The sequence below is a fragment of the Cricetulus griseus genome, chromosome 5 (assembly GCF_003668045.3).
Source record: "Cricetulus griseus strain 17A/GY chromosome 5, alternate assembly CriGri-PICRH-1.0, whole genome shotgun sequence".
Taxonomy (NCBI): domain Eukaryota; kingdom Metazoa; phylum Chordata; class Mammalia; order Rodentia; family Cricetidae; genus Cricetulus; species Cricetulus griseus.
Window position 1 is genome coordinate 2,910,299 of NC_048598.1, and position 15,664 is coordinate 2,925,962.

Sequence of the window (15,664 nt, forward strand, 5' to 3'; positions counted from 1 at the left end):
CAACCTGACAGAATAGCTCAGGTCAGTGAGCTAATTCAGAGACTGTCATCTGTCCCTCCATAAGCCTCTGGCGTGGGAACAGATGTGGACCATTTAGTGGCCAGGCAGATGAACTGGTCAGCATGGAGAGCACCTGCCTTCCTAAAGCTCAGATTCCCAATACAAGAATCAAGAATCACTTCCAGTGCAGTGAGGTGCTCGCCCTGCAGGGCCTCAGCCTCAGAGAGCAAGGAGCCCCCCTCTTCCATCTTTCCTACCTCTGGGGCCTGTGCCTGCTGGAAGGAATTGAAATCACTACATCACTGAATAGCTACAACATTCAGGAGAGTGGGCCCTGTAACTCACCAGGGCAACACAAGAGAGCCTACCCTGTTAGCACAGGTGTGGATGAGCCAGCCCCAAAGCTGTGAGCATGGGAGAGCTGCCCAACATCCACCCCATCTCTGACCTGCTGGAACACATGAAGGGACCTGACCCACAGACCCAAAGTTGCAGGACCTCCACAACACAGGCAGCAGAATATCCAGAAGAGTCCGGGGGTGGGGACAGCTTTGAACATGTAGTAGAGACTCGGGGCCTTGAACCAGACCAATAACTCTTTGTAATTAACACTTGCAAGTAGAGATATATGGACAAAGGGTGTACAGCATGACGCCTTGGGTCACACTGCAGCGTCCATGATGTTTAATTCCTTCCCTTTTCTTTATTTTTCTTGTTTTATTTTCTTCCTTTTTTTCTCTTGAATTTTGTTTTATTCAGGTGGGGAGTTGCAGGGGCCAAGGGGGGGATGAGAAGGGATGGGGAATGAATGAGATCAAGAATACATAATGTGAAAAACACATAGAATAAATAAATAAATAAATAAATAAATGTGAAATCACTTAACAATTTAAATTTTGTCTCCTTCTCTCTCCGTTTTGTTCCAAATGTGTAGTTGAATTTGAGCAGGTTGAGTGTATAGTCTAATGAAGCTTTAAAACTCTTAAGCAAAATAGAAAAGCAGGGCATTCTTTGTGTGATAAACCTACCAATTAGCGTTCTGTGCCATGGGGCAAGTCACACTGTTCAGTACATAAAGGCTTCGGTGTGGGAAACCACAACCTTTACTCTATTAGCTCAGGGCACATGTGCAGCCCATGCCTCCTCCATGCGAAGGCTGCTGTGGGCATGCTTCTAGTCAGAGCTGTGCCTTAGATCTGTATTCCACCCTAGTGAAAAGACCAGCATAGAGCCCCTCGAAATCCTTTACCTGGTTCCTCCTATTGCTAACAGTGGGATAGAAAGGAGAACTGCTGATGAGCTAGAGTGGGAACAAGCTGCAGGAGCAGTATTGTTGAACTTGGTCATGACCAGAGCACAGCTCTCAAGCCAACATCTACATGACCACCAAGCAAACAGTCCCCTCGTTTGCCTGACCCAACATTCCAGGCAGTCAGGAAGAGTCCCGGCCTCTTCCAGATGAAAACAGCACATGCCCTTTGCTTTCCAAAGCAAACTGTCAATCACTGATCCTGGAATACCACCACACAAACACACACCCTAGTGCCCCATCTGGGCCCCTCCAAAAATGTTAGTTGACCCAGTAACCTGCCAATCAATCCTTCTTTTGTAAAAGGCAGGATTCTTCATTGGCACGCGCGTGTGTGTGTGTGTGTGTGTGTGTGTGTGTGTGTGTGTGTGTGTGTGTGACATGCATGTGTGTATGCATGTTTACCTGTGTTGTATATACATGTAAGTGCATTTATGTGTACACGGGTGTGGAGTAGACCAGAGGTTGACATCAGGTGTCTTCCTCAATCAAAGAGTAGAATTATTTATAAACAAAGCAGCTTTTAAAAACGGAACCAGGGGCCTGAGGGTGTAGCTCCATTGGTAGAATACCTGCCTGACACACACAAATCTTTACAGCAGGATTTGATCTACAGCACAGCCCACAAAACAGAATCGAGGAGTCTGGCTGTGGCCATGCACCCCACCTTCTTCACTTCTTAGGATAGCTCACCTCTGTTGAGCAAGAATCCTAAGAGGAAAGCCAGTTCTACGCTTGTTCGTGGCTACAGACTTCGTTAAATACTTGGTGGAAATAATTGTGGCCAAAACAAAGGCAAATGCACAATGCCCTGTTGTTAGTACTGTCTCCTGGGTTCATCATTAGAACTCCTGGAGCCTTCCACTAGCAATTCATAAATAAACCAACAGGAAAAACAATGACTTAAGAGAAAAACAGATGAAGTCTTAATTAGTTAGTGACACACAATTACTTCCAGTAACTAGATGAAGGGAAAGAAGAAAAATCAAATAGTCCCAGAGATGAGAGCCCCTTGGAGCACATGAAAACAGAGCGCAGAGATGAGCACCCCTTGGATCACGTGAAATAGTCCCAGTGATGAGCACCCCTTGGAGCACGTGAAAACAGAGCGCAGAGCTGCCTGGTACTCACTGTTCCTCTTGTACATCAGAATTTCAAAGGAATTCATCTCGTAGTTCTCAAAGGTCTGGCGAACCTTTTCAATCGTGTCCTTATCGGTCAGCTCTCCATACATAAAACTGAAAGTCAACCAGGAAGCCCATTAGCAACTAAACAAGCATTCATTTGTCTGCAAGTACATGTTCCACCTCAAGCACTGAACATACACACACACACACACACATACACACACACACACACACATACACACACACACACACACACACACACACACGAATACACACACACACACAAATACACACACACACACACGAATACACACACACACACACACGAATACACACACACACACGAATACACACACACACACACACACACGAATACACACGCATACATGAACACACACATTCAAACACACATGTGAACACACATATATGCATGCACACAAAAACATTCACAAACACACACACACACATACATACATGGATACACATGATGTAAACACACATGAACATATCTGCACACAAAAACATTCACAAACCTGCATACACACATGGATATACATACACATGTACATATGAACGCACTCATATACAATAAAAACATTAATTTAATTAAGAAGATTTGTCGATTTAACTGTTTTATTTTTTTAGTCTCCACTTCTGCCCCTTAAAACTAAGCTTCTAATGGCAGACATAGATGGGAAGCTGAGTCATGAACTAGAAGCATGAGTGTCTCAGGGCACCCAGGCAGGCCCTCTGCTCGGTCAGGCAAGGCTCCTGGTGTGTGACAATTACAAATGTAAGAGCCATTCTAGAACCTGGGAATGCATCCATTCCACATGACTGCAGGGCAGACAGGGAAGGGAAGGGTTTCAGCAGAGAACATGGAGAAGACAGAAGACACTATAGCATTCTCGGCCATGAAGGTAACCGAGATTGTAGCCTGTAACCAGCCAGAAGGCCTGGGATGGGTTTAAACAAAGGAGAAATAGTTAGATTATATCTTAGAAATGCAACTCCAGATTTCTGAGGAAATGACTGGGCAAATTTGAACCATGGATTTTTCTTCTAATTCCTGACAAAATAAACTGGAGTGGGGGAGGGGGCACAAGAAGTTACTGAATAAGAAGGGGGGGTACAAGTTGATGCTCTAGCTTGAAGACCCAGCTAAGGAAAGACAGAAGCTTCTGCCACTGTCTGTGTGACTTTCTCCTGACTCCTCACCCTCTGAAGAAGACAACAGCACTGGGTCGAAAGAACTGAGAAAATAAAACCCCACAAGCCTTAATAATACATCTTCCTGCTGGAAAAAGCAGCCTCAGGAAGTAAGTGCACCGCGTGTAAAAGATCGGAGAAAATATCAGGATGGTAGGGCACTGCCTGCGAGCCCTGGCTCTCACCAGAGGCAGGAAAGATGCCAGAACTGTCACCAAGGCTCATCCTCCAAGAGCAGAATAAATCCTCAACTAAGTAAGATGAACAAGGGCACAGGACACAAAAAAATGCAAGAAGAAATGGACAGGAAAGTCATGCTCTCTGACACCACCACTCAGGGTCCAACAAGCACCCCTCACAGACCCCAGGCCTTCCAGCAACATGGGGAGGCTGTAGTGATCCCTGCCTATAGCCTGAGGCCATGCAGAAATGGGAGTGTGGGCTCAAAACCATGCATTTCCCATCTTCTAATGCCACACACTGAATGTGTTCTAGCTTTTTCATGAAAACTTGACTCAAGGAATCATGGGATTTTAGCCCAAAGAACCTCAAAAAAATAAAATAAAAACAAAAACGTACTATCAAGTACAATTCTGACCTAGACCAAACCTCCAGTAAAGCCCGATGCCGGGCTTGGACGCTGGACCAAGGCTCACTCCAGGCTTCCCAACTCTGGCATTCTGAAAGGAAAGACTCCTAGGTGCTATTTTCTGATTCTGGTGTCACTTTGTCATTCTATGTTCCTTCTAGCCACTGAGAGGTGTGACTGACTATGTGGACTTCCTTGTAGAGGTTCATGTAGTGTTTTAGGCTTCAGAACTGTACTTAAGACCTAGATGCCAGGAAAATGGAAAGGAGAACTTGGAGATATCTCTACAAAGAAGAATAGATCAAGACTAAATCATCCCAACCTGGGAACAAGATGGCCTATCTATCTATCTATCTATCTATCTATCTATCTATCTATCTATCTGTCTGTCTCTCTGTCTCTCTCTCCCACTTCCTCTCTCTCTGAGACATTTTTCTGGATCAATGGCCTTCATTTAAGGGAAGTGCTGGTACCCACAGCTACAGTTTCCTCACAAGCAAGTGGAACCCCAGAACTCCCATCTGGGTCCCCACAGATAAAGTGTAAGGTTACACCCATTTGCACTAGGCTCACAGACTTCTCCAAGCTGTAGCTCACTAATATGTGAACATTTCCTTTACTGGACACCAGAATGCAACTGTCTACTGTGCGGAAATAAGGAAAAGAGAAGGCCTGATCAACCAGGACAGCAGTGGGAACAGACAGGAGGGGAGTGCCCGGGTGTTGTGGCCGAATACACTGCTTAGAACTGTATAAAAGAAAAGTTGGTAAACTCATCGAGGGAATGCCTCTGTGGTCCTACAGGTGAGTGCAGCCAATAAGTGAGCAATATAGACTTGCGCTGGTTTGTAAGGGAAGTGAAGCTAACTCCTGAGATTTGTCAGTTGTCAGTCTGCAGGTGGAGATGGACAGATAAGAACAGATACTCAATGGAAAATAGCACACCGAGAATGCAGGACGTTCGTGTACACTGAAAACACTATTTCCAAATCTATAACGGAAGCAAAGTAAAACCACCCATTTATCAGGCTCAACAATTCACATACTGTCCCAGCATGTAATAGTTTGTTAGCAGTTGATGTGGCTGATCTAACACATGAAAACACAGGGCAGGGCAGGCATCTCCACACTCCATGATGAGTTTACTTCTTGGTTTAGACGATGGTTCCACTCCATGAATACACCACAGAAGATGGGGTGGGGGTACCCAGAAGCCATGCCAAGCCAGGATCCAACCATGGCTGCAGAGGAATGCCTGGCAGAGTCCAGGGTGCATGCCAGCTCAGCACCTTGGAAACAGCGTTTCTAACTTCCAGGCTCAAGGTCCTGAGGTGTTCCTATGAAATGCACAGCTATGCATGTCACACAACAGATGACAGTGTGCTTTCTCCTCTAAAGAATTCTGGCTGAAGAAAAGTGTGCAAACGAGGCCTTAACTTGTAATTCCTCTCCATAAAATATTCATAAAGCTTTAGAAATTTGGGCTGGGGATATAGCTCAGCTGACAGAGTGTTTACTTGCCTAACAAGCACAAGGCCCCAGGTTCAATTCCCAGACCTGCATAAACAGGTCACACTGGCACACACCTGTCTATAATCTCAGCACTTTTGAGTCTGAGTCAGGTACATCAGAAGCTCCACGTCATCTTTGGCTAGCTAGCAAGTTTGAGACCAGCCTGAGCTACACTGCTGTCTTGACTTAATTAATTAATTCAAAAAATTTTAATGTAATCATCAAAAGCTGCATTTTATTTATATTAAATTCTGTTTAATTTTCTAACTATTACATTCAATTCTATCTGAACCTCATAAAGTTCTGAGTTCACATCTATGGTGGGTCAAAAGCATGGCCCCCAAAGAGAGTGGCACTATTAGGAGGTGTGGCCTTGTTGGAGGAAGTGAGTCACTGTGGGGGCAGGCTGTGACGTCTCTGCTCAAGCATCCCTCAGTGTGACAGTCAGTTGACTTCCTGTTGCCTGCAAGATGCAGCTGTTGCTCCAGTGTCACATCTGTCTGCACGCTGCCCTGCTCCCATCATGTTCATAATGGACTGAACCTCTGAAACCGTGAGCAAGCCACTCATGATTAAATGTTTCCTTTGTAAGAGTTGCTGCGGTCATGGTGTCTCTTCACAGTAATAAAAACCCTAAGACAATGTCATAAAGATTTTTCTGTTTTCCATTCCCCATCTTACTGACTGCTGGCTTGTCAGTTGTAGGAACCGTGTTCTACATCTCCATTGGTGTTTCCAGCACGTGCACAAACTACAGGAGTCATGACAATAAAATTTCACCAGAAGGGGGTACCTGCAAGCACTGCTTTTTTGCATCACTTCCGCCCGGTGGTAGCCAGACAGTTTGCAGAATCCATCATTGCTGTACACGATGGGCCAGTCCACTATTTGGGCATTCCCCAACACAAAATTAGTATCTGTTTCAAAAAAGAAAGAAAGAGCACTTGAGGCAGGGTGTCAGTTGACATGAATAATTTCAGTAGTCCTGAAGCTTATAGATACAGCCTCTCATAGAGAACCAAGTCCCCAGAGAGAATCAAGCTTTGGAACTGGAAATTATAAACGTAAATACTAATCAAGGTCAGTGTATCCTAGGAAAGGAATCGTGGTTAGCCACCAACCCAGGAACCTACAGGAGTCTGTTGAGTTCCTCTGAGAAAGAGTAAAGCCCTAATTTTTCATCCCTCTGGAAGTACAGCCATAATATGAAGCAGAAGAGCCAGAGCAGTTTCTTCTGGGCTCTGTGTGGCACCTTAGCCTTATTCTCTTGCCCAAAGGACACAAATTGGCTTTGTTGACCCTGACAAGCCCTGGCCATTCTACAAGGCCTTTCTATGGAATCGGGGGAAGTGGGTAGCATATCACCTCGCACGACACATAGGAGAAACCTCATGAGGACAGTGGCCTGCTGTAGAGAGCCATCAAGGGGCTCACACCACAGAACCGCCTGTGACTTTGAAATCCTGCAGCCACAGATCTGCGTGACAGTGGCCAGCCTCCTGCTCGCTCGGGAGCCAGGGTTTAAGGAGGCAGACAAGCAGGCTGGCTTAGTTGTTTTCTCATGGTTTTAACATTTTGAAAATCAAAAGTCGTCAGTATCTTTTGTGCTCAAGAAATTAAGTGTCCCTCTTTTGATCTCAATAATTTAAATTGAACAGATAAAGTAAGAGTCTTTGACATAACCATTATTTTAGCCTGGCTCCCTCCTCTGCACATATTCCCACGCATCTCACCCCCTAAAAGAAATGCATACATGCTCATTCCTGTTATGAATGGGAGAGTATACATCTCATATGTGTGTGTACACATAGTGATATAATGGTTCTTTCTATTGGGAGGCTAATTTGTTCTAGAATAGCATTTTTATACTGTGTGTGCATCAGTGACTTCCCATGAAACATAGTCCCTGATTTTTCCGTATCACTGAATACACATCAACAAAACAAAGCGACTTCATTATGTGTGCATGTACCTGTCTGTGTGGATGTGTGGACTTGTGTGCATGAGTGTAAGTGTGCATGCAGTGGATGTGTGCACATGTGTGATGAGTGTGTGTGTGTGTGTGCATGCAGTGGATGTGTGCACATGTGTGATGAGAGTGTGTGTGTGTGTGTGTGTGTGTGTGTGTGCATGCAGTGGATGTGTGCACATGTGTGATGAGTGTGTGTGTGTGCGTGCGTGTAGTGGGTGTGTGCACATGTGTGATGAGTGTGTGTGTGTGCGTGTAGTGGGTGTGTGCACATGTGTGATGAGTGTGTGTGTGTGCGTGTAGTGGGTGTGTGCACATGTGTGATGAGTGTGTGTGTGTGTAGTGGATGTGTGCACATGTGTGATGAGTGTGTGTATGTGTGTGTGTGCGTGTAGTGGGTGTGTGCACATGTGTGATGAGTGTGTGTGTGTGTGTGTAGTGGATGTGTGCACATGTGTGATGAGTGTGTGTGTGTGTGTGTGCGTGTAGTGTGTGTGTGCACATGTGTGATGAGTGTGTGTGTGTGTGTGTAGTGGATGTGTGCACATGTGTGATGAGTGTGTGTGTGTGTGTGTGTGTGTGTGTGTGTGTGTGCGCGTGTAGTGGGTGTGTGCACATGTGCATGAGTGTGTGTGTGCGTGCATGTAGAGGTCAGAGCTTGACCGTAAGCATCTTCCTGACTGCTCTCCACCTGATTTTTGAGAGGGTCTCTGACTGAACATGGAGCTCACAGACTCTGCTAGGCTGGCTGCTGAGTGAGCTCCAGGGATCCACCTGTTTCTGCCCATCCCAGTGCTGGAGTTCCAGGCATACACCGCTGTGCCCGCCCTTCACACGAGCAGTGGCGATCAGAATGCAGGTCCTCAGACTTGCAGCAGGCGCTTCACCCACTGAGCCACCCGTTGTTCCTGAGGACAGCATCTATAATTCACTGAGTGCAGGTCACCACTCTTCCTGTCTTCATGGAGTCAGACAGGCTGCTCTGCCCTCTGCAGATGAGTTTATTTCTTATTTGGCAGGTTTATAAAGATTATTACATTTCATAAAAGAAAAAAAAACACCAAAGACAGAAGATGTTTTACTACTCATGGAAAGGCAAGGAAAGAGAGACGCCAGAGGCTATGCTGAGCCAGGGTTTGGGGAGGGTGGGGATCATCTTCCCTGAGAATAGCTCCGTTTATTTGTTACTATCATTATTGACCTCATTATTGTTGTTGTTATAGTAGTCATTATTATTGTTGCTGCTGTTGTGTGTATGATGTCTGCATGGGCACTCGTGCTATGGAGTACCTGTAGAGGACAAGCTTATCGGTCTGTTTGTCCCTTCTACCTTAACACGGACTTCTGGGGGTCAAACTTGGTTGCCGAGCTTCTGTGTCAAGCCCCTTTACCCACTGAGCCATACCGATGGTCCTATTTGATCTACTTAAAAAGAACATAGCTTTCAAGATATGAAGGTGTACACCTCCTGCTTCCCCAGATCAGCTTCTAGTGAAAGCTCACAGCCAGCTCCCTCGATCCATCTCACCCAAACTAACACAAGTGCTTCTTAGTACCAAGCACAAGGCAGGATTACAGGGCGATCAGCCTGTGGGACATGGTCCCTGAACACAAGGAATGCCAAGGCAAATGGACATGTGCACAGCCACCTGGGGAAGGAGGCAGGCAGCTGACACATGCCTGTCACCCTAGCAATCAGCAGGCCAGGCAGAAAGATTGCCATATGAGGCCAGCCAGTGCTATATAACAAGGCCCTGTCTCACAAAACAAAACAAGGCCAGAATTGATCATCCTTAGGAGGCTAAAGATCTGAAACTCAACATTCTTGGCCACAAAGCGCATTTGAGGGCAGCTTTGGCTACATCAGGCCTCTCAGAATAATAAAAGAAGGGGTCTGGGGAGGAGGCTCAGCAAATTAATCACTTGCTGTTCAGGCACAAGAAGCAGAGCTCAGACCCCTGAAAGCCATGCAGAGCTGGTGTTTGTCAATCCCAGCACACAGGTGGGGAGAGGTAGGCAGAGGCAGGGGACTCCCTGAACCAGAGGGCCTGGCATACACACCAGTCAACAAAGCACCCACACTGCACATGAACACTCACACATAGGCAAACAATTTACTCTGTGTGGCAGCTTGAATGAGAATGGGCCCCATAGGCTCATATATTTGAATGTTCGGTCCCCAGTTATGTGGAAGGTTATGTGAGAAGGTGAGAAAGTGGTCATCCCAGCACAAAGCCCCCAACAATCATGACATTATCTCCTCTCCCTCACATATATTCCCTTTAACCCTAACTGTAAACAATGGCCTGAACATTACTGTCCAGAACAGTGTGTCTGTATGCTGGGGGTACCACACACCCCTGTGATCTGCCATCCATGGCTAGGAATGAAAGGAGTGTGCTGTCAATGGTAACAATGAGGACAGGGCCATTAACTGGCATCTGCTCTGAGTCAGGCTTTCCTATAAGATGAGATTTTTTTAACCTTTTCAGTAACCTTTATGAAGGGGTATTACTAATGCAGCATCACGGATTTCATCATCTGATTCATGGGGAAACTGAGTCTCTTTGGATACCCAATAGGCAGCTAAATTCACATGAAGTTGGGGCTCAAAACCAGGTCTACATGACTTCAAAGTCCATGCTCTCCATCGTTTATCATGCAGTCTCCTCACTCCATTAAGTACTAAAACCAAACCAGTTCTGTGATTTATCTGCATCTGAAACTCTAAATACAATGAGACTTTTAATGGATGAATCAGCAGTCCACTCTGGCCACCATCTATTATGATGCACGAAGGTGCCCTCAGGACATGGCCAGAAGATGCTCCTCCATCTGCCAGCTTCTCCATGCTGAGTCTCTTCCCTTGCTTGAAAACTTCTTAGGATGTAGAATGCTGATCTATTTCCAGAATATTCCTCCACACAATCACAGAAGGGACAGATGGGAGATGAGAAGGGAAGGCTTGTGCCTGGCTCCGTTTGATTCTCGGAGGTGGGAGAGATCTCCACCTTGGGTGACACACGTCAGGGCCTCTCGGTTCCCCTGGTGTTGGGAGGGACACTGAAGTTCTGAAGTTGCCATCTTCCCCATGGCTGATGGATCTGTATAAGCAATGATTGTTATAGCAGTTCCTATAGTCAAGCTGCTCTCAGACTGCCCAGTGTTAGGATCAACTAGCCTGGTAGGGGCAAGTAAATATTGTAGGAGACCAAAAAGGCTAGTGGGGGTAGCCAGAAGATGGGCTGAGGGAGTAAAGGACAGAAACACAGAGGGAATAATAAATTATACAAAGAGGACAGAGAAACAGAACAGGAAAGGCTTGTCAGGAGTCGGGGCAGCGGGGACCAAGTTCTATTCAATCCAAGAGAACAGAATAAGAGTTGATCAAGTATAAACTTGGTCCTGACAGTTTCTGGGCACCCAGGGACTGGAGGAAGGAAGACAATGGCCGGCATTTAGGCATGTAACTCACCAGAGTCCTGGCAAGTGTTCTACCTGAACGTGACTGTGGAGAGAAGAATGCAAAGATGAGGCCAGTGTGCTGGTTGGCATCTGTCATATGAAGGAACAGGGAACCTCAACTGAGAAAATGCCTCCATCAGGTGGGACTGTAAGCAAGTCTGTGAGGCACTTTCTTGGTTGATGATTGTTGTAGGAGGGCCTGGCTCACTGTGGGTAGTGCCCTACCTGGGAAAGAGGAGGTCCTAGTTTATATAAAAAGGGCAAAAGAGAAAATGTGGGATCAAGTCAGTAAGCAGTGTGGCCCCTGCTTCAGTTCCTGCCTCCGGGATCCTGACTTGAGTTCCTGTCCTCTCTTCATCTTTGATTATGGACTGTAACTGTGAGGTAAAAGAAACTCTTTCCTCCCCAAGTGACTTTTGATCATGGTGTTTATCATAATAGAAACCTAACTAGGACTAACGGGAACCCCCAAAAAAGATCCATTTACCCAAAAATCTCCTTCACAGAGGAATCTAGACATCTGCCTGCCATAGGACAGACAGGCTCAGAAAGACAGAATCCAAAAAATAAAAATAAAGTTAAATGCTAGCATGAGCAAGACTCCATGACAGCCGCCTTGCTCAGCTAAGGGCTTTCAGTCCTCATTCTGGCTGGCCACATTGCCAAACAAGAGAGTGATTATGAGGTAGCAAAACACAGGCGCTCTCCTCACATCCAAACCTAAGTGACTCTAGGGTGTGCTACCTCTCAACTCAGCAAATGGAAACAAAACTTGAAGCCAAGCAAAACCTCATCAGGAAAGCAGCCCATTACTTGAATAGAGCATCAAAAAGATGTCACTCCCAAACAAATCAATGGGAAGACAACTAGGGTTTATGGGCTGCAAGAATTTGCATCACTTAAATGGCCACATTGCCCAAAGTGACCTGCAGGTCCAGTGCAATCTCAGTCAAAATTCTAATGCCATTTGCACAGAAATATAAAGATAATCTTAAAAACTCATACAGAATTGTCGAGCTCATCCAAAAATACCCTCATACCCAAGAGTAGGCAACTCAAGACCCAGCCAAGTTGACCCATAAGATCAAACATCACAAGTGTAAAAGCTAATGCCCCTCTGCATAGGTTACGCAGCAGTCAGCCTGACACAGTGCAATACACACTTCGGTGCAGTTCTGCTGGGTGTGTGCTTGTGTGCATGTGTGTGCATGTGCACGTGTGCGCACAGTTGAATACCTGTGAAGACCTCATTCTGTGAAAACAGTGCTTTTTTGAAGACCTCACTCTATGAAGATTCCATTCCTCTGTGGAGACCCCACTCTGCGGAGACCCTGCCCTATGATGACCCCATTCTGTGGAGACCCCTCTCTATAAAGACCCCACTCTGTGATGACCCCACTCCATGAAGACCCCACTCTGTGGAGCCCCCACTCTGTGATGACCCCACTATGTGATAACCGAACTCTGTGGAGACCCCACTCTGTGGAGACCCCACAGTAAAGGCCTCACCCTCTGGAAACCCCACTCCATAAAGACCCCACTCTATGAAGATTCGGCTCTGCATATGGGTCCCACAGTTGCCTCTGCCTTCATGTGGAGGGGATGAAGACAAAGCTTGAGCTAGGTGACCCCTCTATTACTCACAGCCTACTTGTCTTGGCCCTTCTTCTCTTGACTGCCAGTTCTCAAGAGAAGGACAACTTGTGGTCTAGAAGCCAAAGTCAAGGCTCTAGGGGGACAATGGAGCTGCCAAGCTCTGTGATCCAATCTAACAGTGATGTGCTGAAGCATCCCTTGATCTTCTCATGGCTGCCCCAGACAGCTCGTTTGCGTGAACGCCCAGAAGACATGAAAGCAAAATGGGCTCTAATACATTAACAATGACCAGAGCTCTAAGTCACCCACACTTCCCTGACTCCTGGCACTGCCTGATCTCACTGGAGAGTCCCACAAATACCCACAAAGGGGGGGACAGTGGGAGCCCTCTGGCCTCTGCTAGAATTGTGAAAGCTCCTTTGTCTTGCTTTCTTCTTTAAAAACAAGAACAGCACCTTATATGCCACAAGGTCCGTGCTTTGTGGTAGCTGACATAATCAAGGCATCACCTAGGCAGCTGAGATAACACTGTGGCCCCGGGTGTCTACATCCTTGTGTTCCGTCAGGTTGCATTCTTCTCCCCTGGACTCTGCTGAGTCTATCACACGCCTCCTCTGCAGTAAAGTTGGTGCTGTGCCAACCTCAGTCCTATAGCTCAGTGTCTAGTTTTGCAAAATTTCTGCTTCTGCAATCTTGAGAGCCCTAAGCAGTCATGTAAGAAGTTTAGCTACGCCACTGGAGATGCCAAAACAGAGGCTAGCTAGCAAAACAGAGGTCCTGACACTGCACAAGGAACCAAGGAATCTACTCAATTATAAAAATAAATAAGTAAATAAATAAATAAATAAATCCCTAACAGAAAACTAGGAAATAAAAGCCACCCTACTGAAATGCAAATCAAATGGCTTTGAAGGTGGGCAAGATGGCTCATGGGGTACAGATGCTTGCGGCCAACCCTGACATCCTGGGTTTGATTTCTAGGAACTACATGGTAGAAGGAGAAAGCAATTCCTGCAAGCTATCCTCTGACCTACACATGCGGCACTAATCGTAACAGCCAAGACAGGGACCCAGCCTCCGTGTCCATCAACAGATGACTGAGTAAAGAAATGTGAATGGAACTTCACGCAGCTGTAAATAACAATGAAATCACAGCATTCATAGGAAGGTGGGTGGAACTGGAGATCACTGTTACATTAAATAAGCCAGACGTGGAAAGTCAAATAATGCATTCTTTCTCTCAAATGCTGACTCTGTATTTAAGTGTGTGTGTGTGTGTGTGTGTGTGTGTGTGTGTGTGTGTGTGTGTGCGTGGTGTGTGTGGTATGTGGTATGTGTGTGTGTGGTGTGTATAATATGTGGTGTGTGTGGTGTGGTGTGTGGTATGTGTGTGTATGTGGTGTGTATAGTGTATGGTGTGGTGTGTGGTTTGTGGTATGTGGTATGTGGGGGGGTGTGGTGTGGTGTGTGTGGCATGTGTATCTGTGTGTGTATGTGTGTGTGTGTGTGTGTGTGTGTGTGGTGTGTGTGGTATGTGGTATGTGGTATGTGGTATGTGGGGTGTGTGTGTGTGGTGTGTGTGTGTGTGTGTGTGTGTGTGTATGTGGTGTGTGTGTGTGTGTGGTGTGTGTGTGTGTGTGTGTGTGGTGTATGTGGTGTGTGTGTGTGTGTGTGTGTGTGGTGTGTGTGTGTGTGTGTGTGTGTGGTGGTGTGTGTGTGTGTGGTGTGTGTGTGATGTGGTGTGTGGTGTGTGTGTGTGTGTGGTGTGTGTGGTTGGTGTGTGTGTGTGTGGGTATGTGTGTGTGGTGTGTGTGTGTGGTGTGTTGGTATGTGGTGTGTGTGTGTGTGTGGTGTGTGTGGTGTGTGTGTGTGTGTGTATGTGGTGTGTGTGGTGTGTGTGTGTGGTGTGTGTGTATGTGGTGTGGTGTGTGTGTGTGTGTGGTGTGTGTGTATGTGGTGTGGTGTGTGTGTGTGTGTGGTGTGTGTGGTATGTGGTGTGTGTGTGTGTGGTGTGTGTGTGGTATGTGGGGTGTGTGGTATGTGGTGTGTGTGTGTGTGTGGTGTGTGTGGTGTGTGTATGTGTGTGTGGTATGTGGTATGGTGTGGTGTGTGTGTGTGGTGTGTGTGTGATGTGGTGTGGTGTGTGTGTGTGTGTGGTGTGTGTGTGATGTGGTGTGGTGTGTGTGTGTGTGGTGTGTGTGGTATGTGTGTGTGTGTGTGTGTGTGTGTGTGGTATGTGGGTGTGTGTGTGTGTGGTGTGTGTGGTATGTGGTGTGTGTGTGTGTGGTGTGTGTGTGGTGTGTGTGTGTGTGTGTGGTATGTGGTGTGTGTGTGTGTGTGTGTGTGTGTGGTGTGGTGTGTGTGTGTGTATGTGTGTGTGTGGTGTGTGTGTGTGTGTGGTGTGTGGTGTGTGGTGTGTGTGTGTGTGGTGTGTGTGTGTGTGTGGTGTGTGTGGTATGTGGTGTGTGTGTGTGTGGTGTGTGTGTGGTATGTGGGGTGTGTGTGTGTGTGGTTTGTGTGTATGTGTGTGTGTGTGTGTGTGGTGTGTGTGTGTGTGTGTGTGTGGTATGTGGTGTGTGTGGTGTGTGTGTGTGGTGTGTGTGTGATGTGGTGTGGTGTGTTGTGTGTGTGTGGTGTGTGTGTGTGTGAGTGTGGTGTGTGTGTGTGTGTGGTGTGTGTGGTATGTGGTGTGTGTGTGTGTGGTGTGTGTGTGGTATGTGGTGTGTGTGGTATGTGGTGTGTGTGTGTGTGTGGTGTGTGTGGTGTGTGTATGTGTGTGTGGTATGTGGTATGGTGTGGTGTGTGTGTGTGGTGTGTGTGTGATGTGGTGTGGTGTGTGTGTGTGTGTGGTGTGTGTGTGATGTGGTGTGGTGTGTGTGTGTGTGTGG

The 15,664-nt window shown here is 46.6% G+C and overlaps 1 protein-coding gene across 2 annotated transcripts in view; it reads right to left on the bottom strand.

The window, feature by feature from the left end:
- Positions 1-15,664, bottom strand: part of Kcnh1 (potassium voltage-gated channel subfamily H member 1) — a 268,751-nt gene that overhangs the window by 232,241 nt on the left and 20,846 nt on the right. For both annotated transcript variants that reach the window (XM_035445712.1, XM_035445711.1), the window contains exons 2-3: positions 6,540-6,663; positions 2,441-2,547 (exon numbers count right to left, since the gene is read on the bottom strand). In XM_035445712.1, the coding sequence (XP_035301603.1) occupies positions 2,441-2,547; positions 6,540-6,663 (231 nt within the window). The remainder of the gene's footprint in view (positions 1-2,440; positions 2,548-6,539; positions 6,664-15,664) is intronic.